The sequence below is a fragment of the Nyctereutes procyonoides genome, unplaced genomic scaffold, assembly GCF_905146905.1.
Source record: "Nyctereutes procyonoides isolate TBG_1078 unplaced genomic scaffold, NYPRO_anot_genome, whole genome shotgun sequence".
In the NCBI taxonomy this organism is placed as follows: domain Eukaryota; kingdom Metazoa; phylum Chordata; class Mammalia; order Carnivora; family Canidae; genus Nyctereutes; species Nyctereutes procyonoides.
In genome coordinates, this window is record NW_026575043.1 from 30,750,145 (window position 1) to 30,775,207 (window position 25,063).

At 36.9% G+C, this 25,063-nt stretch overlaps 1 protein-coding gene across 16 annotated transcripts in view; it reads right to left on the reverse strand.

The window, feature by feature from the left end:
* Nucleotides 1-2,049: 2,049 nt before the first annotated feature.
* The window catches only part of PCDH15 (protocadherin related 15), a 739,593-nt gene continuing 716,579 nt past the window's right edge, over nt 2,050-25,063 (reverse strand). For 4 of the 16 annotated variants that reach the window (XM_055322628.1, XM_055322630.1, XM_055322624.1 and 1 more), the window contains 4 exons: nt 24,574-24,582; nt 23,547-23,699; nt 21,158-21,163; nt 18,090-19,542 (listed from right to left, as the gene is read on the reverse strand). In XM_055322628.1, coding sequence (XP_055178603.1) covers nt 18,090-19,542; nt 21,158-21,163; nt 23,547-23,699; nt 24,574-24,582 — 1,621 coding nt within the window. Of the gene's footprint in view, nt 2,849-4,564; nt 5,438-6,366; nt 6,482-7,340; nt 7,412-12,535; nt 12,575-14,168; nt 14,188-16,246; nt 16,313-18,089; nt 19,543-21,157; nt 21,164-23,546; nt 23,700-24,573; nt 24,583-25,063 lie in introns of those variants that run through there. The other 12 variants (XM_055322637.1, XM_055322638.1, XM_055322626.1 and 9 more) reach the window with 9 other exon arrangements.

Sequence of the window (25,063 nt, forward strand, 5' to 3'; positions counted from 1 at the left end):
GTTTGAAGCTACATACTTGATCCCTGTCTTAGCTTTAAGGATTTTTCAGTAACAAGCAAAAAAAAAAAACAAAAACAAAAAAAAAACAAAACAAAACAAACAAACAAACAAACAAAAAAAACGAACAAAGACACAAACTTTCTCACCAGGAAATTAGAAGTACACTGGAAGATCAATTTTAGAGAGAGGCACAGTGACAAAATTAGTTAAATATCACAGCCTGAAATTGGAGAAAGAGAAAAAAAATAGATAAAGCTCTTTGCACAGGGACCACCATGGGATGCTAGTTGAGATGACCCTCGGACATCAGGGAAATAGTAAATTATAGTTAGTGACCTCTGACTGAGCAAGTAGGAAAATATGTGCAATCTAACTTCTATCCAAAATACGTTATACTAAAAACAATTGCTTTGGTGCAGTAAGGAGTAGGCCCTGGAGTTCAGTGGTATAGGTCATTATTGGCCAAAATTTAATATGCATACAAGCCACCTTGGGATCTTGTGAGAACGTGGACTCTTGTGTAGCAGACCTGGGGGTGTGAGCGAGATTCTGTATTTCTAACAAGCTAATGTTAGAATGCCATATTTCTTTCCAGTTAATGCTGGCAGTTTTTCCAGCAAGGGTATAGAAGGTATTGATTTCCAATAATGTCAGATAAATGAGATGTTCCTGCATTTGATCTCAAGTACTTTTTGAAACCTGAAATTAAAACACACTACTTATATATATTGGCAAGTTTATGTTACATACGGTTCATTCCCTTTGGAAATAAGGAAAGAGCATTATAATCAACTGTTTTTAAACTGTGAAACATGTGAGATAGAAATTAATAACAGTGCATTTTTCAGTTTCTTTCAACCGTATAATAAGCATGCATGAGAGAATTTTATTGAAATTTGAACTTGGTCAATACTGTGCAAAATTTGAGGTGAACTCTATAGCATACGAAGTCATATTCAATAAAATTCTGAATTTTCTCCTAAATTATATTGTGTCATCCTTTTAACATCTGGAGAGTATGCAACACACAAGGCAAGTTTCTGGGAGTCTTCTTTTTTTTTGGCGGGGGGGTGGGAAGGATGCTTGGTTTTCATTTCGGTTAATTGTGAGACACTGTGCTTTGTTCCATGGTGAAAAATCAAGGCTGTGTTCTTTGATAAAAAGAAATGCCCAGGCAATCATTTTCTGGTTCTGCAGTTTATGCACATAAATATTATGGGTATTAAAATATTCTATAAATAAACTGGAGGGGGGGGAGTGATATACTGTAATACACTCGAAGCTATGGATTTATACCTTCCGTAGGCATTTCACATATTTTATAAATCCTTGACCCTGCCAAATTCCTTTACAAAATATTCATGACCAATGACGTTAATGTGAGACTTCTCTGATCGTACTACATCCTCCATACTGAAGTTGTGGTTCTAGATGCATTATTGCCTATTAGATCCTTTCCCACCTCAGGAAGCTTTTGCTGAAGGTGAGATTTCTGTGATGCTCCAAATTATTATTTAACTTCCGATGGCGAAACTAAATCACCTGCTACGTTTGGTGTGGACGGAGTGTTCATGAAGCGTGTGTGCACAGGGGTCAGAGTGAGGAGACATCGGGGAAATCACGAATGGTATTTATAAAAAAGATGTGACTTCATGTGTTCCTTCAAAGGTCCACGGATTCGTATGTAAAAACCTGAAAAAACTGTATATCGGACAATAAGGAAAATAGGCTCATGATTCTAAATAATTTACAGAAGATTCTCACATTTGCTATCACTTTGTAATTCTATCTTTCCTTTAAAAAATCAGGATGGTATAGACAGCAACTGTATAAACCCAATACCTGTAAAATCCTCTAATATAAATTTTTCCCTTATTTGTTTTTTTTATGAAAAGTAAATTCACATGTACCAAAAAAAGTTCTGTGAAGCTAGAGATGAAGAGTAATCTAGGTTAATCGACAAAATATAAATGATTACTTAGTAAATTACTTCTTGTTTATTAAAATGAAAAAAAAAAAAAACAAAACCCAACCAAACAGCTTGAATGATAAGTTCAAATGATAGGTGATTTAGGGACTTGAGAATCTGTCCAAAAAAGATTTTTCTGGGAAGAACAGTTAATTAATACAAAGGCGAGTGCAAATTCGTCTCTTGTCAAACTTTAAAGCATATGGTTCAAAGTTTTAGCTTGTGTGCCTGATATAAATTCCATACCTTTTTTTTTCTCAGTGACAATAAAAAGCACAGTTTATTAAAAACTGAAGTAAAAATCAAAATAACTTGTTAAAAACGCTGTCACAGTTTTGTCATTGGTATGTGGAGGTTGTTCCAGGGACCCATCCAAAGCTCCTCGTTGTCGGAGTGCGTGTGGTCGCCGTGTAACTGCAAAGGCTCCTTGATGTTCTTAGTGTCACCCATGGGCACCTGTTCCCCTGGGCTTTTCAGCCTGGGCCCCAGCGGCTGCCCTGCAGGACTGTCGGCCCCCACAGGCCCAGGGGCAAACGTCACCAGAGTTGGCCTCGGGGTCATCTTCTCCGTGGAGAAGGGCCCCTTGGACAACGTGTTCAGGGGGACATTCTCCTCCTGTGTCACCGCCAGCCTGTCAAGTTTCTTAAAGTGCCTCCCCAGGTGGCCCGGGGAGGAAGCTTTCAGGGTGTCAGCGAGGCAGGCCCGGCGGGTCCTCACCACCGACCCGTTCTGGGCGATGTAGATGTTGCCATTGACGTGGCTGTGCACACTGGGGTGCTGCAGGCGGTTTGGCTGGCACTCAGGGGCACTGTCCTCCCCGGGGGAGCTGCCTTCGTACCCACGATCCACCACCAGCTTGATCATTCTTTTTCTCGCCCACTGCCAAGGAAAAAGACACAAAGGAGTCACCATCCCAGGAATTGGTGGGGGGGGCAAAGGTTACAAGGCTTGGAAACCTCAAAGACCTGGATAGGAAGTTATGGAAGGCTTAAAGAACTCAAGGGGTACAGACAGAGAGAGAGAGAGAGAGAGAGAGAGAGAGAGAGGCAACTCTTCATGAACATCAGATTCTTTCCTGCCAATGGTCAACTGGTTTTAGAGCCTACCTTCTCTTTCTTTTAATTTTTTTTTTTAAGATTTCATTTATTTATTCATGAGAGACACATGGAGAGAGAGAGGCAGAGACAGAGGCAGAGGGAGAGGTAGGCTCCTTGCAAGGAGTCCAATGTGGGACTTGATCCCGGATCCCGGGATCATGCCTGCCCTTTGGCCCTGAGCTGAAGGCAGACTCTCAACCACCCAGGCATTGCTAGAGCCTAACTTCTGAAGAAAGTTTGTTGCTCAGCTAAGAAGCAGACATATCAGGAAGCACGGGTGTTCTTTTTTTGATGAAATTACTGCTTTCCATGAAAAAAATTTTTAAAAGTATATTATTTATATTTAAGTAAGGATCTGATCCAGTGTGTGACAGTTGCTCTACTCTTTTAGGAAGTTAAATTGAAGGGGGCACACAGTATTAGGATATTATGTTCATACTAACACTTCCTTTTCCCAAATGTTAAAGATATTTTTTTTACCCTATGTTATTCTAATTCCTAATTCATACTCCAGCATTAGCCAGACTTTTTGTATTGACTTCAAGTATCCTGGTTTTCTGGATCATTTCACTTAAATACATGTGACCTTGAAAGAAAATACCTTCCCATCCCCAATAGTTTATCCAGTAATACACAAAAATGAATTATTGTCAACTTTCTTTTAGAATGCAATGGACATTGCCATAAATTTATAAGATTATTACCAATCCACATTAGAAATGGCAATGAGCAAAGGTTAACCGATGCTAGGTTACTCTCAAAATAGTATCACATTTTTAGAATATGTGAACTACCAACGTGTGGTACTAAGTAAGCCATTCTTTTTGATTTCCAGATCTATATTTCAAACTTAGTATGTTTACTTACCCAGAAAAAAGTTTTGTAAACATTTAATTCTATTCACTTTTTTTTTCTAAATCCATCTTAACCTATATGCACCATGGAAAATAAATAGTATAAATTTAATTTTTAAAATCCATTTCATTTAACTCCTAATATTTGAAATGGCCATCTACAAACCTATCTGAACATGTTTGTGACTTTTTTTTTTATACTTTTGCCAAATGAAAGATACATTTATGCAAAAGTAGAGTCTTCGAGATCTCATTTGTTGCAGGTTTGGTCCTAAGGATTTACTGTCTACAGATGAAATACCCACCCCCATGCATTCATAAAATTCATTGCACTAGGCAGGACATCACTGGTGATATAATATTGCCAGACGACATGAACAGAAACCCCACTAGGGAGTATTAAATTTTGACGAATTGCTGGTCTTGACAATTGCTAACTTAGGAAAGAAGAGTCTGTTCTGCCCTAATACAGTCTAGTGTGCAAGTCTGTTGTAGAGAATCTATGCTCGCGGCGTGCTTCCACTCTTAGGTCAGAATAAGATCAAGACCATGTTCCTCCCCTCAAGTGTCATTCCAGAAAGCACACAGAAGGCACTGCACACAAGAGGCTGGTCACTGCACACTCCCACCTCCTGGTCCCTGAATCAGAGTGCCGTGTTGTAGCCCTCAGAGCTGGTTCCTGGGGATCTCTCCCGGCGTGTGTCCCTGCTGTTGGCATAAGGGGGCACCTGAAAGCCCCAGGGGCCCCCAGACTGGCTCTCGCTGCTGCTGCTGCTGCTGCTGCCACTACTGCCCGGCTCGGACTCCTCCTCACTGTCCACACCTCGCTCTACCGAAGCAGACTCTGTGCTGGCCTCCTCAGTGGCCTCTAGAGCCACTGCCTCCTCTGCAGGGCCCAGCTCACTTTCCTCTCCTGCTGTTGGTTCCTCCTCCTCCTTCTCCTCTTCCACTGGGGGCTCTTCCTCTGGCTCTTTAGGAGGCCCCTTTTTTCTACTTTTGACTTCCTTGACCTCTTCCACAACGGGCCTTCTTCTGGCAAGAAATATGTTTTTCCTGGCCTTCTCGCCTTCTGACTCTGTGGATTCTGACTCTTCTGACTCTGGAGTAGAGCTCTCCTCCTCCTCAGAGGGCGTCTCTGACTCAGACTCCTCTTCTGTGGTCTCTGACTCACTGAACTCGGATTCCTCTTCACTGTACTCAGTGTAGTCACTGGAGGACTCCTCCTCAGACTCCACTGTGCTTTCCGTAGCCTCCTCCTGGTCCAGAGTGAGCTTTAAATAATCCTTCTCTGCCTCCTCAAGGCGTCTCTGCCACTCTTCCCCCTCCAGATCGGCGAGGGCCCTTCTGTCCGCTAGCCCTCGAACTTTCTTGAAAATCATTGGGAAGATCCTGGCTCTCTTCCACGTCGTGTATGTGGGCTTGGCTGGTGGCGGCTTCTCAATGGTGACAACTACTTCTTCCTCCTCACTAGGCTCTCTAATTTCAACTTTGGGCTTTTTAATTTTCTTTGCCTTTTCCTGAAAATCATGAAAATGCAATTGAACTGTAAGCTGAGGGATGGTTGTGAGGTGACCTTGTCCCACACAGGTCAAGCAGAGGTGACTCTGCAGGGTTCTAAGTAGTTTCAAAGAACAAGCACACAGTTCTCCACCTGCTATCCCCACTGCATACAGTCAGAGAGTGATCACGAGAAAATATTTTATTTTGGCTTGTACGTTAGAATACTAAAATCTAAGGCTTTGACATTTTTTTCTTATTCTGAGTTTATTTTACATCTTAGATCAAAGGAGAAGGAAGCAATCATTGCCTCCCTCTTCTCCCTCCCTACACTTTGATTAATAGTTTTATGTGTTTTCTTTACCAAAATCATAATCAGGAGATTATGATAGTTTAATTGACTAATTTCTGTGATATGTGGCTATATTCTTAATTTGGCACAGGGTAAAGCTATAGGGACATGTATTTGTTTTCATTTTTTGTTTTGGATAAATGTTCCATGTAAATTTTACAGGCAAAGTATATAAATGACTAGTGAATTAAAACCTACATGACATAATTCCATTAAAAAAATTGGTGTCATATTCTGTTTTAGTCTGATAACTGTGCTTTTTCACGATTTTTAGGTATGCTGGACAATGTGGGAACCAAAGTAACCATTGTTTTGCAACATGATTTTTATGTGTTCGATTGTAATGTTACATTTATGAAGTGCCATTTAAGATTTTAGAAAATATTAACTTTATGGTGGCTTTATTCCAGATAGCATTTCAGAGAAGGAAATAAATTAAGCTTATACAACAATTAATTTCCTTCTATAAACAAGGCAGTGAAATGGCCCATGTTATTAAATTTCTATGGAAAGCAAGTACTAAGTGAATAGTATTTCTGATTTTTGACATTTTTTTGCAGCCTGCTATTCAAGTGGGGTTCAACATTATGGCATTACCTCTTCCTCTTCGTACTCCTCCTCCTCCTCAGCTTCACCAACTACCTCACCATACTCCTCTGGTCCAGCCGGTGGTAACAGGCGGCGACGGCTCCCATACTGCGGCATCTCATACCTGAAACAGAAACTTACAGCCTTCAACATGTTTCCATGTGGTCCTTGTAACCATGACTCATCTCTGTTTTCTTCATTGTTTTCATCATTCCATCAACAGATATGTATATAGCACCTGTTGTGCTCCTTGTCAACTAGTCACAAAACCATAAGTAAGAACTCTATGTTGATGGGCCAGTGGTTTTTGCCATGATGGTACCCAGGGATAACAGTACAAAGAGTCAGGTTATTTCAGATTTAAGTTTGGGGAGAGACTAGGGTTTAGAGAGAGGCATATCCCACCTTAATTAGCTGAAGAATTTAGAACATGAAATAGGTTCTTTGTAAACTAATAGCTTATTCAGAACAGAATGTCTCTAACTCTACACTGAAGATCTGCTTCAGACATGGTCTGGAATGGTATTTACATTCCTCTTCTGTATTTTTAGAAAGCAGTTAATATGTGTATAGAGTGACCTGAAATGCTTATTACTGGCTTCTGGAAAGATGGTTTCTTCTTAATTTCTCTTGGGCAAATCTTGAGACTGACTAGTTAGATAAAATGTTAAAAATCTCACATGTGAGAATTGGTGAATTCAGGAATTGAGCAAATATGTTTGACTTCTATTTCTCATGTAAATAATTTTGAATCATTTTACTGCATCATTAGCATTATAGTCGATATCACCATAGAACAGCAAACCAGAAATGAATACAGAAAGGTGGATAAAACTTGATTGAAACTAAAAGCAGATATGTATTTCTTTTCCAAAGATGAAACTGATGAAGTGGTATTTATAACAAAAATGCTAGTAATAATAATAACTCCTTATTATTCACAAAAATATTGATACTTGATAAAAAAAAATCTGAAGATGTACCCATGCTCATAACTGTAATAATCTTGTCCGTATTCCTGGCCAGGATCAATTCCAGACTCCATGGATAACTCCTATTGTTCAGAAAGAGAAATTGCATTTGAAAATAAATTTTTATCACATTTCAGGTCAAACGAATTCAGATTAATTTCCAGACCTAGATTCCCATGACTCTCGGAATGCTCCTGCCAAAAAACTTTAATTACAAGTGTTAGTCAGACATATTCAAAACTTCTTTTTCTGGCTATAACTATTTTACATGAAATAAAGTTATGTTGTTACAACTGAGGGGGTAAAAAAAGTACACTTTTTCTAATGGTGAATCTGTTAGAGATTACAGATGAGCTTATTCCTTGTTCTTGGGTAATTTTTCTTTTTATTTATTTTTTTTCTTGGGTAATTTTTAAAACTATCAATAAAAGTTAATACTTCACTCTATTTTAACTTGTATTATTAATGGACTTTAGCCTTGCGAAAAATTACAAAGTTACCTTCAGCGTTGTTTCACTTCCTGATAATAGCTTCATAGCATGCAGAGCACTTTTATTCATCACATTTATTTTTATGAAAGGATCTGATGATAATCATTTGTATGTTAATTAAATATGACATTAATGTGTGATACCTCTCAAAGATGTTTACATTTTAAAATATACTGCTAATTCTGGATTTAATTATTTAAAAAAATTGTCAGGTTGGCAGCCCTTTCAAAGATTCCAGTTCTAAATTCTAAGTAATACTGATTTTTGTCAGTCTGTTCTTAAAGATATTTTTCCTGAGACACACAGATATAATTAGTTTTAAATAACTATTACATTCAATTTCAATATATTTTCATGTTTAATTATATTTTTAGCATTTCCAGGAGGCTGAACTGCAAAAGTGCATTAACCACATGAATTGTGCAATGACATAAAAAGAAGGGAGAAAAAAAGTGTAGGTACCCATAGGAAAATGGGTGGGTATTTATGCCTAAGATCACCTATTATTTACATAAGAATTAATTTTGTTGGTCCAAAATTTTTTTTGTTGGTCCAGATTTAGTAACAAGTCAGGGAAAAAGTGTCTTCTGAAGGCAGATGTGTCATTAAAAAGTGTAAAACCACAGCCTTCATGGTGGGTATGGACAATGACCCTCCCTTTGCTTTGTCACTTTAAAAAAATGATTTTGTTGCCAAAATTCTAATCAGAAAATGCTATCCAAAATCTGAATTTGGGTTTCTCTTGAAAATTAAAAAGCTGGCAGCATTGGGCTCTATTTCTATGTCATGAATTTAGTTGGTGGCACTACTCCTTGCAGTGATCATGTTCTCTCCGGGCCACTGCCTGTCCTCTGGCACAATGTTTGCACCCATCGCCACAGTTGGGTCTTCCTTGTGCTCTTCTTTCATATCTAATAACCTCCATTTGCTTCTATCACTTCCCTCCATGCTTCTTCACATTCCTCCTCTCTGGTGACTTTACAGCTTACAAATACCATATGCCGAGGAATCCAATTTCAATGTTAGAACTGCTACGGTGTACCCACCAGATTGGCTCAAACAAACAAACAGATAGACAGGAAGATCAGCAGTACCATGTGTTAGCAGGGACATGGAGCAACTAGAACTCTCATACATTTTTGGGGAGATTATAAATCTCTCATACATTTTTGGGGAGGTTATAAATCCACCAAATCCTTTGGAAAAATGTTTGGCAATAGTAGGAAAGTCAAATATATGCATATCTTTTCACAAAAATCCGATATAGTTTAGTTGATATGCTAAACATAAATGGGCACAACTGTGCACCAAAGTACATCATTTGTGACAGCTGAAAGCTGGGGCCAATGCACAAGTCCATGAGATACACATGACTACATCACACGGTAGCAGAGATGACACTCCCAGAGAGAATGAGGAGCAAAACAAGTCAGGTACACATGAAACACATGATTCTAAATAATCTTATTTATATAAACTTTTAAAATAGACCAACTAATGTGTGTCTTACAAGCTAGGCAAGAAGTTTTCAGTCCATGATAGGTGTACCTTGGATAAACCTCATTGGCTACACTATGGCTACTGTGCAGTAAAAGTCTACATTTTGACAGAAGAAAATCCTGCCATTTGTGTCAGCCTGGGTGGGAACTGAGGATGTTACACTGGAGAAAACAAACCAGACACAGAAAGACAAATGTGGGATGGTATCAATTCTGTGTGGAATAAAAAAAAAAATACGTAAAAGTAAGTAAAAAGTCAAATTAATAGAAATGGAGGTTAGAAAAGTAGTTGTCAGGGGCTAGGGATGAGGGAAGTAGGGAAAGATGGTAAAAGGGTGCAAATCTTAACTACAAGATGAGAAAGTTCTGAGGACTGAATGTGTCACATGGTGACTGCAGTTGATAACAATGAATGTGTAATTGAGATTTGGTAAAAAAGAGAACTTAACTGTTCTCACCAAATAGCAAATCATCACAATGTAAACTTTAAATATCTTACAATTTTGTCAATTATACTTCAACAAAGCTGAAACTTTTGGATATATATATATATAATAGATAGATAGATATGGATATATCTATAGATACAGATAGATATAGTCTTAAAATACTTCTCTTAAGGGTTAAAATAGAAGCCAGGTGAGTGGTTAGGGAAAGGAGAAATAATATCTGAGTGTTGACAGGGAAAGGCTTGGTTTCTGGAGACTCAGCTTTGTAAAAATTTATCTAGTTGTGCAGTATGATCTGTATACCTCTATGTCTGTAGTTCTAATTCAACAAAAAGTGTTCGTTACAGAAAGGGGATGGGAAGTGAGGTCAACAGAGGTCAGTAAGAATTGGGGCAAAGTTAAAGTTTAAATTTAAGTTATTCAAACTAAATAACTTTATACGTGTGTGTGTGTGTGTGTGTGTGTGTGTGTGTGTGTGTTTCCATATTGGTAGGCTTAGACTTTTGAAGCATCTAAAACCCAATGTGATTATACTGGCTTAAAAGAAGCAAATCGATCTCAGAACTAATACTTTGAAACTACTGGGCCAGTGTGTGCTTAATCTAATATGGAGACTATGTATTATGAAAAGACCACCAAATGTTTCTGAAGTTGAATCCTAAATTTTCATCAATGGAAGAATGGATAAAGAAAATGCAGTATGTAAATACAGTGGAATATCAGTCAGGCCTTAAAAAGGAAGGCAGTTGTCTCTATATGCAACAACGAGGATGCACGTGGAGGACATTACACTGGGTGAGATAAATTGGTCACAGTGGGACAAATGCTGCATGATTCCATGGTGCAAAATATTGAAAATTATCGGTCTCATAGAAGCAGGAAATAGAATGATGTTGCTAGATGGTGGGGAGTGGGCAAAATGGGGTGCTGCTTTCAGCTGGAATAAAGTTTCAGTTAAGCGGGATGGAAAATCACACTGTGTTATGATAGTTAACCACACTGCATTCTACACTTAAAATTTGTTAAAAGGGAAGAACTCAAATTAATGTGTTCTTACAATTAAATACAAAAAAAAACTATTTTGAAGTTGAAATTTAATAACTTTTAGCAATAATGAAAACAAATATTTATAGAGACATAATGAAACTGAGCGGATTTCAGATGTTAAGTGTTAGAATCCAGTAATTTTCTTTACACACACTTATCTTTTTTTTTTTCCTAAAGGGAGAATAAAGCTCAGCTTGTGCTAGTTCTGATTTTATATATATATATATATATATATATATATATATATATATATATATATACACACACATACTGGCCTCAAAATGGCTTAAAAAATATTATAGAAGGATGGAAGCAACTGGGAAGGAATCCAGGGAACTTAATCTTTAATGCAATTAGTCACTCTGTAGTCTGAGCTGGGCAGAAAAAGACAGAGGATGGTAGAAAGGAATAACCTGAAAGGTCCCTCTGGGATTCTTGTTCCACCCATTACTAAAGGGCAGAGCATCAACTATTCAGAAAAATATAATAATCAATAAATGGAGGAAGCGCATGGCAACCATTATGATCCCTAACTGGCCTGATCAGACAAGAATGTGGACCCTCTCTGCTCTCCACCCGTTTCCAGCTGCCACACATTTTTGCTGACCAGGATTAATTTAGTATCTCACTGACTCACTGACGAAGAATAAACATGTATACTAATGCAAACAAAAGCAACAATATTACTACCAGTTAGGAATTTCCTTCCTACCATGCTCCAGCTGCTGAGGTAGGAGCTTGTACACTAAATATTACTGCCAAAATTTTATAGAAGATGAAAATGCTTCTCAGGAAGGTGCAGATCTTGGCTAACGTCTTGCATGAGGAATTGGCATTTGGATTTTAAGTCTGATTTGTCTGATTCAATTGTCTATGGAGATGCCTTCATAGAAATTTTTACTCAAATTTTATAAAACTTGGATATTCCTGTCACTCAACCTCCAAATTTTGGAGGGTAAATTCTCATCACAAAATGCCTCTCTTTAGCAAAGTTAAGATCCTGTTGTTAAAAAAAGGGGGGGGGGGATAAGAAGAATAGTTTTTAAGTAAAACTTATAGAATACTAAATCTGCCAAAAGAAAGAGACATTTAAAATTAACATTATTTTTTAAAAGGGTAGAGAGTGTATGAGCATAATAAATATGAATTATAGGCATTTGTTGTATAATTCCAAATGTCTTTTTCTCATTGTGGAAGAAAATGTCATAGGCACTTTGAAGTAGACATGTGCCCAAGGGTAGTATATTTTATTTAAAGCACCTGAAATGATTAAAGACTATTTATCACTACCCAATTTCTACTTTTCCTTATTCCAGTCCTGATGCCAGCGTTCCTTCCTCAAACTTCACCTAATTCAAAGCTCTCATCTCAGGAATGGTTCTGATGAATCCAGGTTCACCAAGACAAGAGACTCATCTGGTTCATGATTGGTCTCCTTCAATGATAGCTTATTTTTAATAGGAGCAAAGGTCTTATTTGTCTAACTCCAAGAGAATGAAGCTGAAAATTTGGAATTTCAGCCCGCAGCAAGCAAGAGAAAAGAGATTTGCTTGCTTACTTATGTTATGTATTTGTTTTCATTTTAAACCACCTCTTCTCTGTCTTGTAAAATTATGCCACGTGGGCAGCCACCCACTCTGCCTGCGTGTAAGATGAGCCTTAACGTGACATAAAATACCATGGAGACTCAGTGAGGTCGAAAAGAAAAAGAAAATTGATACCTCTGGTTTAAGAAGAGAAGGCCTCAGCAGTTGCTGTTGCTGCCAAAGGAAATTAAAACAGAAAAAAGGTTTAGAAAATAATTCAGGTGGAAAACGGAGATGATGATTGAAAAGAGAGAAAAAAAGGCCACAGCTTAAAACTGGTTGCCTTGGGATTATGATTTATTAATCATGTGATAGCTACCGATATTTTGACGATTTACGGTGGAAAATGAAATAACAAATTCTTTGTTTCCATTTTATCGTGGTTTTAATCAACATAAAAGTTAATTGCCTTTAATAAATAAAAACCCATAAATAACTTTTTGGTTCCAACTTCTTAGTACAAAAAGTTATTTACGATTTGAAAAGCACTTTAAGTGCCACGGGATCCTTTAGAACAAGTTTAACCTTGTTTTAAATTGCCCCTCTTTTTTTCTCCCCAATCGCATTCAATGTAATCAGGTTCATTTGTGATGAGGGTAGAGCACATGACATAATGATACAGTTGCAACATATGCATCATCATATTTAAGAAACGTCCCTGATCTTTCTTTACCAAAACATGGATTGCTTACAGTGGAACATTGGGCGTGCTTCTGGAAATTCTTTTGTGATCAGGGAAATCACCCTTCCTTGGATTTTGCTGGCATCACTCCTTACTGCCTCTCAACCTTACTCATACTTATTTAAAGGGAACAAGGTCCCTACTGCTCTGTTTTCTGATAAATTTAAACAGATGAGAACAAGAGACACAGTTCAAATTTTGGTTTATCCAAGAGTGGATAAACCACACGAATCTGAAGTGGGAATGGCATTGGGAATGTGGGCAGAGAAGTTCTGGGAGACAAGTTCACCAGCGGAGCAGCTGTTGGAAATGGCCAGGAGAACAGCTATGTGGCTGAAGGGGTAGATTTTCCGTGACACGGCCTTGGCCCAAGTAAGGCATTCATGGAAAGGAGGGGAAGCTGAAGTTAGAGATAGTCTGATCCAATTTGTTAGCTATTATAATTGTCCCTGAAAACTGGTTATTCTTAAATGCATTCATCTTGCTTTCCAAAGATGTTAGGACTTGTGCACTAATGCATGAGGTCGTGTGCTCATTTAACTCTCTTGACTGGGAAGCTGTCTGCCAAACTCTGCTAGGTTCTTGGTGGCATCACTGACAGCAGCATGTTTAGAGCAGCTAGCCGAATACCACTGGCCAAGATGAATGCCTACCATCTTCTCCGCAGACTGAGAATCAAATTAACACGATGGTGTGAGATTTCCCACAGTCTGGCTTTTTAAGATCTTAAGCTCTAATGTGTTAGGAAGGAGCCTTGGACTCGTAAAAAGGAACAGAAGTCCCAGGTTTCTAAATTAGGTCTCTAGCCTTAGAAAAATAAGTTTGGGGGAATGTCACAATGCCGAGTAGAGGCAATTTAGGAAAAAAATAAATTCATCCTTGGAAAGGTGAGCATTTGTATTTGTTCACCCACTTAAAACGCCAGAACAAAACAGCAATAGGTATAAAAGAGAGTAAATAGCATAGCATACTTATGTTTTATTGAAATAAAGGAAAATACCCTAGTTATGAAAGAATATAAATCAGTCCTGCCTGTAATGCAAATATTTTCCTAGTAAGCTTGATATAACACCATAAAGCCCTTACCTCTGATGCATAACCTCTCCTGCAAGGCAGAAACAAAGAAATCAGTATTAAACAACTTAGAGTTTCAGATCAGATAAAATTATAGATAGTTTTTAAGAAAACTGAGAAAAAAGGAGAAGATAATTTTTACTAAAAATTGTCTCGGTGAGAAATACATTTTATCAGAAGAATTGAGGTTCCATGTCTGCATTAATGAGAACAATTATCAGCCCAGACTCTCATGCCATATGAAAACCAAACTTTACATGGTCTATTTTATCTCAAGGGTGTTTAAAAGTACATTTGACACTGTTATTGCCAACTGGATTAAAAATATTGCATATCATCTCTAACCTAAACAAGTTTTGATAGATATTAGATACTTATTTGGGGAAGAGATGTGTTTTATACATGAAGAGCATATCAGTACAGGATAAAAAATGATCTCAGTGACTAAAATATATTCTTCCAAGCATTTGTAAGATGTTTTTTTTCTGTCTGTTTGCAACAATTTATTCTAAAACTAATGAATGCAAAGTACTTACTAGCCTTTAAGAGTCAATGACCTTACTAGATATAATATAAGAGCTGAAGATTTTCATTTTCATTTTCAATATTACATAAAGATCTATAAAGTTCATGGACCGTAAGTTGGGGAAATGTTCAACTGTACTTGAGAGGGGGAAAAAAAGTCTAAAATGCTTTTCGCGTTAAATGTCACTAATTATAAAGATTTTTAATTTGTTATTTACTAAACAGTTGACCTAAAGTCCTATATATTATGAACCAAGTATACAAAGCTGGTAACTGCTATAAAGAGGTACATACATAACTTTAAAGTCCAACAAAACAATCTCTGTAGCAAATTTCTTTAAAATATTACAAGGGTTTATAAAATAAGTCTACTTATCTGAACAAATCTTAAGTGGCTAAGGCATTGCTGATTGAAATGGTTGGTAATAATGGTACTAAAATGCTTACTTAATCCTGTTGGCAATTCGTTACTTGAAATGGTTCTGTAGTGAGTTTTGCTTCTATGGTTCTGCCAATAGTTAGGAGAACAATAATCCTTCTAAAGCATTTAGGAGTTCCTTAATTTGTATCTGAGATAGAGAAAGCTCATTCTCTGGTTTTAATAATGAGCATCGAGTCACATACGTGACGTGAAGTGTCAACCAAAGCTGGACTTCATTCTCCAGGATATTTAAGCTGACTTTTTTTTTTTCATTAGTTGTATTTTCCCTAAATATGGAAAATAAAATATCAAGAGATGAGCTACACTGTTTCCATTAACCTTTTTGTTATCTCTCATGTGGTTATTTGTATTGTTTTTTTCAGCTTGAAGGCAGAAAGCAGCTTGGAGAAGGTTCATAACAGAATCAATATGCAACATTGTCTGTATGCTTTCAATTAACATGACTTCCCGGTGCTCTTTATAAGACTAATTGTATAATATTGATGCGTTTTTATGTAGATTATATCCAATGGGTATTAATTATTTATTTTACACCATTTGTATGCATTAAGTTTACTCTTAACAGTAAGGAAATGTATGGTAACCTAATTTTGTCATTTAAAAAGATATCTAATAATTTCTTATTCTTCTTTCTAATTCTTTAATTAGAATATATTGAATGCAGAAGATACAAAATGATATTCTTTTTCTGGAGCTTGGTTGTCAGGTTGTGGGGACTCAAGGATCGAGAACAGGAATATCATGGCCTGTGTACTCAAAGAACATAGATCTCATGAAGAAGGCATTCTAACTGACTTTTATGATGATGAGAGATCTCTAAATAGAATGTGCAAGTAAAAAACTAGATATAAAACATGGGAATGGATGTTTCATTTGAGTAGTGTAAGATACTAATAAAATATTCAGGCTAAACAGATATTATAAAAATGTTACAGAAAATATTGTAAATTCAGTATGGCTGTAGATACCTACATAAAATTGTTATTTGCAGTTTCTATAATATTTGTTTGAAATTAGAGAATACATTATCAAAGAATTTCTTTCACGTATTCAAAAAGTGGGTACAAAATAGCTTTAAAAAACACACAGTCATATTAAAGGCTTACACAATCATGAATAATACCTTGTCAGAGTCCGCCAAATAGCACAAGTTCTCATGCATATGACCAGCTGCCAACAAAAACTCCAACTGAAGTGTTTCAGTGAAAGAGAGAAAAAAATCATATTCAAGAACCCCAAGAAGGAAATTACTCTTGATTTGGATGAAAAGAATCTGAAGCAGAGGAGCTAATGAAAATAATTAGATTTATAGGCTTTTAAAAAAAAAATCTGATACTATCAATTCAGGGATGACAAACCAAATTCTTGAAGGAATATCACATAATGTAGGAGCTGAACAAAACCTTTGAAATGATGCACTACTAGACCCTGATCCTATATTAATATACTTACGATGGAAGTTATCAAGCAAGACTTTTGACTCTATTTTGAAATTGTGCTTTGTTTTTATGTGCAGACTTTTATCTTCTACAATATTAAAACTAATAGGTCACATAATTACACTTGTATTCAAAGTGGGGAATTCCAGTAAATAAAATGTATTCCGTATGCTACATGGGAAAACAGACTAATTACTTATTGGTCAAGTGTAGCTTTCATTAAAGAGATAGGAACATAGCACTTAGCTGAGCTGCTGCCTTTAAGAATTTAATCGAGTTGAGTTCTGAGAACAACTACAACATAAAATTTCTTTCTTAAGTATAAATTTTCATCGCCTTTGCCTAACAAAGAGTAAAGCCCTATAAAAAACTGATGACTATTCTCTAGATATATTCCTTCTTGATTTCTATTTAAAAGGTCTGGATTTTATTTGTATGACTAAATTTGGATGATTTATCCATAGTAACAAAAGGTAACTAGAAATGAAGCCAATATACTTCTCTAAAATTTTGGTAGGTAAACATTTTATATTAATGATAAACTTCATAAAAATATGTATAATTTTCATCACATAATAAATTAACTCATACTAAATAAGCCTTTGTAGACATTTATTTAACCTCATTTTGATGAAACTGATGATAATTTCTTTATTAAACTGAGATAAATATTTTCTTTGAAGAACCTTCTGATAAAATTATAATTATGAGATGATATCATCATAATGTGGTCAAGCAAAACTGAAGACCCCTTTAAACATCTGTGGGAACAACGAAGTGTCTTACAAAAGCCAACAAGTCAAGATTTATTTTCATTATAAAGAAGGGAAGAGAAAGCACAATGAGAAATAGAATAAGACAGTTAATTGAAAAAGTAAAAGATTGTTCAAGTGTATAAGCATACTAGTAAGATAAAAGCAAGCCAGAGTAAAGAATGTTCTTGTAAGAAAACAGATGACTACATCTTATAGCACCTGGGATTTATTTTGGAATATCATCATGTCTGTCAAATCCTACATTTCCGGGTACATAACATTTTTACTTTGAGAATGTTTAATCTTACCAGATACATAGGCTTCAAGGAAAGAACAGAACCTATAATAGCATTTTTTAGATTATTTTAACAGTTTGCTTTTTTTTTTTTTCCTGGAGCAGTAAAATAAAACTATGATCAAAACGTCAATGTAGACATTACTGTATTAACATGCTAAGAAGCCATTGGTTAAAGCTGAATATCTAACCTTCTTGCCCACATATTCCCATTGAAAAATAGATTGAAATTACTTACTTTTTAAATAAATGCAGACAAATAATGCTACTTCGTAGTTAAGAAAATTAAGGTAAATCTATAATATGAGTTAGAAATGATGAGGTTAATAATCTTTAAAAGTAAAAAAATGAGGAAAAAAACAGCATTGCACTGAGTTTAGGGTAAAAGAATGGAATCTTCTTTAATGTTCGAATTTGCCTGCGCTCGAAAATTTTGGTCAACAGAAGAGTTGTCCAGTTAAGATAGGAAAAGCAGCATTATAGTGAAGTAGATTGACTGTGAGATTGGTTCTCCGTTTCCTCGGCAAAACTGTGCAAATTCCCCTGGGGTTGTTGAGACGTCACATCCACATTTTCTCTCTCTGGAGGGCAACTTGTCTCAAGTTTCCAGCTGTGTGTTGCTGGAAAGTTTTTTTCTATTTGACTGTACATGTTAGCAACTGACTTTTCAAGGTCTGCTAAGTTTTTTATATGCTTGAGGATGCCCTTTGGTTCTCTCTGGGGGTCTGTGTCACACATGCTCGTGGATGCTGGTAGCTGTGCGACAGAGGGCTCCACGTCCTCGGCAGGTGTCACACCGACAGTGTGCTTCACAACTGGTACACAGACACACGTAGTGGATGGAGCCCAAGACGGAGGGGACAGAGGAGAAGGAAGAGGAGGGGATGGTGGGGGGAGGGAGGGAAGTGAAGGTAGAAGAGGTGATGGAGAAGAAGAGGGAGGAGAAGGTGGGGTGGAAAGTGGGAGAAATGGAGGTGGAGGAGGAGGAAGGCAGGAAAGAGCAAAAGGTGTGAGGACAAGAGGGGGAGGAGGAGGAAGAGGAGGAGGAGGAGGAGAAGGAGGGGCAGGGGGAGGAGAGATGTTTGGTGGTTTGGGAAGGATTTCGAAAATGTTCCTTCCAGCTTCAACTGTCAACAGACATGTGGGCATCTCTCTCCTAAAATCCGGGGAATTTAAAATGCAGGGCATTGAAGGAGAAAGTTCCAAAGAACAGTCTGTGGGAGAGATGATGACATCAGGTTCTGCCTGGAGTTCCACAGTTCTCGAAACAGTTGTCAAAGTGGAGTAGGAGGAGTGAGACAAAGGAGAGAGAGATGAGGAGTCTGAAGACAGAGATTCCACATGCTGTGCTCCACGTGGGAGCAGGGGCTGGCCTTGCCTTGCTTCTCCTGTCTCGGGCACACTGGATTCTCCAGCTGCAGGCAGGGGGTTCCTACTATCTCTCTGGTCTGGAGGGGTTCCAGGGCTTTCCTTCCCACCTTCCAGCCTGCGGCTCCTCCGTGGCTCCAGCTCTAGGGTTTCTGGCCTCCTGGGAAGTTCCCACACTGGTCTCTGAGGGAAGCACACTGGCTGATGCCATATCCTCTGAAACATTTCCCTTGGGCCCCTCAGGGACTTACTCCTGGCTTGTGTTTTGGGCAAAAATGAGTCTATAAAATCTGTTCTTAGTAAAAAGTCGGAGTTTGTTGGTCTTGGATCTACAGCTTCCTTATAAAGAGTACTGTGGAGACTGACGGCGTCCTCCTCAGACATCAGTGTGAACTTCCTTGCTGACTTGGGCTGGTTGTTCCTAAGGGATCCATCTACATGAGCCTGCTTGTGAGCCTCAATAGTGCTGGAAGGAAAAGGCATCACACTGTGTGGACTTTTCCTGTCTTCTGAGACTGACTTATCTCCCCTGCTTTGTTGGAAATGGTAGAGAAGGAAAAGACTTGAAAGAAAAGAAGATAATGAAATGTAAGGAAACAGGTCGTGACATAGCTTTCATGAGAAAGGTGTCTTTAAGGTTCGCATTACTACTTCAAAATATAAAAGGCCAAATAACACTAATCTACTGAAGCAAGACATTACTTTCATGTCCCTGTTCTCAGAAAGACAGAGCAAGAAAAGCTTGAGAGCTGTGCGTAGCATGAGACATGTTTTTTCTTTCTTTTAGAAAATGCAACAATCTGTAGACTGTTTTTTGGTTGTTTTTTTTTTTTTTTCCAGTTAGTTTGATACAGCGAAGTATCCCTGGCCGCACATAACAGTTCTCTTATGTAGAAATCATGATTTTCCAAATTGCAAACTAGCATTTTGGCTAATGGTTTCCCATCCTTTGCTTTGGTTGAGGATGCTCAGAGCTGACTGTTTGGGGAGAGGGATCCTTAGCTGTATCTGATTCAGTACCATTATCTCTCATCTCAGTAATTCTGTCCTGGAGCTAAAAGTACACTCCCATCTGAGGATAAAGCTTACAAGAGAATACAGAAAGGAGTTTTCTATTTCCCAGATTAGAGAATCAAAGTCTCCAAGGACAAGTGGGAGAATTTCTCACAGAGGTCAAAATCACAATTGAGGAATTGAACTTATGCTAGAATCTTGAGATTATTTCCTTTTATTTCGGTTTTAAGCTTAATCAGTTTTAAAATGCAATAAACATTACAAATAAGAAGAGGGGTTGTTGGTATTTATTTTGAATTTGATCTGCATCAAATTTTGGTCAAGACTGACTAATGAAAAGATTTATGTTCAAATAACGTAATTTTGATACCCCTGGATTTGCTCATATACTGACGCTGAGTTAGGGTGGCCAGAGTGATAAATAAAATCTACTAAGTGAAGGGACATAAGCAAGTATCTCCAATGAAAGCAGCGGGACCTTTCCCCAGGAAGGCTGGCTGGTTTTGATTAGTCTCTCATCGGACTTTGCTCTCAAGCTCAAACCGAGTAACATTTAATATTTACCAACACAGAAGGAATGAAATTAAAGGAAATACTGTGAATAAAAATTAAGTGATCACTTTGAAAAATCAGAATGACAGGGGAGGCAATAAAATGCCATATAAAGCCAAAGTTGTCATTGTGTCAGTTCACAAAGATACAAACTATGAAGGGAGACTCCTCACAGGTGGACTTGCGGTATCAGGCCCATCTAGATAATTTGGGAAGGATAGGCAATTTTGATTAAACAGACAGCAAAGTCATTTTTTAAAAAATGGACTTGGCACATTATTGGGTAATTTTTGAAATGGATTTGTTCTTGGTTTAATTTTTTTGTTGGAAAGAACTGTGTATGTATATAATGGAACCGCATCACTTTTGACTGAGAGATATCTTGAAATACTTTTAACAAATTAAAAGTGAGAATTTCAATACACTTCTTGGTAGGCACAGGTTTCCAAGATACCAAGAGGGAATGAGATACGGAAGATAGAACTTTCTTTTTAAAAGCAAACGACTCCATGGGAAAAGACGAAGATTACTATGTTCAGAGTAAAACTTAATCTATTCTCTTTTATCTTTTTTCCCTAATGCCTTGTATTAGAATGATATTATTTACTTACTTATGCCTATGTATCCACAGGTGGGAAAGAGAAAACATGCGACAGAAAAAAAAAAAAAAGAAGAAGAAGAAGAGTTTGAACTATAGTTAAATTGAGGTGATTAGGAAAATACTAACAGGAACTTGCTTTAAACATTTACTATATATATCCAGAAAAGAAAATGCATGTTTTTATATTTTCTTTGTATTTACTCCTAAGGATGATATCTAATAATATTTTAGATAAAATCATTTGGCATTTATTTGGTTGTCTCATCACATAAAATAGCCAACTATCCATTTCCTATACATACCTAAAATTCACTTTCATTACATATGGCTGATTTCAATCCCAAAACAGATATTTTAAATGAGATTCTAAGAATTGTTTCTACGTCCTAACTGAAAAATTAGTCATAGTGATTTATAAAGAAGATACACAAATTGTCTACAAGAAAATAAATATACGAGTACTATAATGACTATCACAGAGCGATTGTTGAATCTGTATGAAGTTATGAATTAGATCATTAAGATTTTTTTCAAAATGACCTTTGATTTTTTTCTTTTAAACTTGATAATAATTCATTTGGAGTTAGTCCATTTTCTAGTAACGCATGTTCAGAATCCCTGTATATAAAGTTTTTAAATAGATAGGTTAAACATTTGTTAAAGATATTTAAATGTGCAGAACTCAAAATACTTCGTTGAATACATATTAATTGCAAAATACTCTAAGTCTACCACAATTTTTCAAATAAAAGTAGTCCTTAAGTGTTGCTATTTGAAAATGATCACATCAAACTATATTGATTCCAGATGATGTAATAGTATACTTTCTTTTGTTAAGTAAAAATGAATATATATCCCTCACTAATTTCAAATGAAACAACTTTACACATAAGTCTTTTTTGTCTTCTGAATATTTTTTTGCTGGAGAGAAGTGGTTAATATGAAGAGAATCAAATCGTATTGGCTCAATTCCTGCATTCACCAGTAATTCAAAAAAAGACCATCATTTTCAATTCATCAGAAAATTTAAAAACTATATTTAAAGCATGAATCTTGTATTATATCATTTTAAAAATAGAATGTCAAACACTAAACTCTCAAGCATTAAATTCAATGTTAGTGTTAAGATATGCAACATTAAAATGAGTTTTGACATTTTTAAAACTTCTTAACATCACCTTGTATGGTAGTATTAATATGGCAAATAATACTGATACATGTGTTTAAAACCAGTTTTCCCATGAAAAGGTAAATTTCATAATTTTTGCGGCTTGCTTTATTCCTACTAGTAAATGCTACAAATGTAACACAGTAAGTAATGTCTTTTTGTCCTTCAACTCCACTAAATTCCAGTTAATAAAAGGTGTCTTTGATTTAATTTAATTCAGCAATAATCAAAATTTTATGCTATCCTTTGTTTGTTTTGCATTTCATGTCCAAAAACTATTTAAAACATTGGCAAGTTGAATAAGTCCAAAAGGAATCAGGCTACGTGGGTAGCATCGTTATGGAAACATCTGTGACGTCTTTTCATGGTAATTTAAAAGTTTTCCAAATGTGTATGATTTAACGATTTAACGTTGCTTAGAGGTTCCAAATAGCAATATTATTATATTATTATAATAATTATATTATATTATTATATGGGAGCAATATTAAGCTATGACAGCAGTCTCTTTTAAGAGGAATATAATGAAAAGCATATTCTTTAAGTGGTTGGCTATTTACTATTTAATTATTTATTCGGGTTTGAGATTTTCATGCAGATTTTAATCACTCTACCTTATGCCATCCTAAGATAGTATCTTTAAAAAGCGCATGAGTTTAGATCACAACATTGGTTTTAAACTACCAAATAGGAGTTGGCTTTTGATACCAAATCAGGAATTACTAGTTTATGGTTATGCCTTATTTTTCCTTATTCCCTATGAGAAAAAAAAAAAAAAAACAAAACAAAACTTTCTCCTGAATGTGTTTTTAATTTGGGAGAAAAGACTATAACCTGCCTGATTGTGAAGGTTTGCAGATTAAAGCTCGTCATCTGCAAATGTCACCTCCATTGGAGAGCTTCTTTTTTTTATTCAGTTTTTGTTTTTTTTGTTTTTTTTTTTTTTCTTCTCATGTTTTGGTTATTTTCTTTCTTTTTTTCTTTTCTTTTTTTTTTTTTTTTTTTTTGGTTACTTTCTTTTTTTGTTTTTGTTTTTTTGTTTTGGTTATTTCCAATGCAACTTTTCCTTAGGTTCTCATCTTAACAATTTTGTGAGTCTCTCTTTTTTTTTTTCAAGAAACAAGTCGTAATTAGCGTACATTCCTGCATCAGGTGGCAATGACATACTCACCCCCCAGCATCCTGCACACACACCTGCACACCTGTGCGTCAGCGGCTGCAGGGTACTTACATGGTGCTGTCCCCCAGCTCCTCGTACAGGTGCGCCCCGGGGGGCGGCGGGGGCGGCGGGGGCGCGGCCACAGGTGCAGGGGCAGGCGCGGCGGGCTTGGCCGCGGGCAAGGCCGACTGGATGCGCGCCGTCTTGGTGCACTCGGCTTGGCGGCTTTGGTAAGGCAAGGATGTTTTGGAAAACTCATTTTAGAGATTACACGCTGGCCAGTTAGCATAGGAACCCACCAAACACACCGTGAACATGAATATTCGGACTTAGAAATCGGTAAAATTACAGAGGCGTCCACACAGAGTATCCTTCTAGTGTACCCCCATCCCCTTCAGATCTTTTTAAAAAATATTTACCCTAAAATAATAGGTAGAACTCATAGAAATATCTGCAAGCTAAGTGAACTAGTCATAGTAGAGGTAGGGGGCAAACTATCTATAAAAATGGGATGGATGACTGGTGGTTATTGATGGGCTCTCTTCCCTAGTGGGAGGCATGCTGCAGATGCCTAATGTTGAAGATACACAATTTTTCTTTATCATTCCTCTTCCTCTGTTTAAAGAAAGCTATTTCATTTAAAATGATTTGGAACATTTTTGACATGACTTTGGAGGGGCTGTGCAGTTTACGGAGGGTTTCTGTCCTAAAGTGGAGAGATGCAGCTGGGTTTTGTTTCTTTGGATAGCCAGGACAACTGTGATTCTTGCCCGGGAGCCTCCCTGCTCTTTCTGAATATCCTGGACACCAGCCGTTTAGCTCCTTCCTTCCTCAAAACCAAGATCTCAAAGTGTGCAAACTATCAGAACAAACTGTCTTTTTCACATTTCTTCCCTTGCATCCCAGAGTGAGAAACCAGCTCGATTCCATATATCCAAAAAGCACAAGGGAATTTGAACTAAAAACTATATACACCCTGCAAACAGAAGACAGACAAACAGGTCTTGGTCGTGGGCCCACTGACTGCTTTATCAGTAGTATCTGGGATTTTTCTTTTCATAGTATATAAAATCATATACAAGATGTTAATTATACTTACACTTTAAACCTGTTTTCGAAAAGCAATGAGTAAGAAAAAAAGAGAGAAAGCTACATTAGAAGGACTGCATTCAAAATATTTTAACATCTGATATAGTCTACATTATTAATAATTTACTGGTTAAACTCTTAATGACACACTAGGGAAACCAGGTATTTCAATTCAGAAAATAAGAATGAGGGAGCACCTTATTATGGCTGTCAACACCACACAAGCTGTGAAAACACTCATTACAGGGAGACAAAGAAATGAACTAAATGGAGGAAGAAAACCTGGATGGAAACATGGATAGATGAATTTGAACTCTGATAGAAAAATGGAATAGTGAGGATGATCTGATCTCAGTAATTGGCTTCTTGGCTTCCTGTGCCTGGAGGATGTTACAGGGATGAATCAGGCAGCAAGTCCGGAAGAAGATTAAACCCTGAAGATTGAACCAGACACTGGAATTGCACTCCTGGCATGGTGAATCCATGGCACGTTTTTTTTT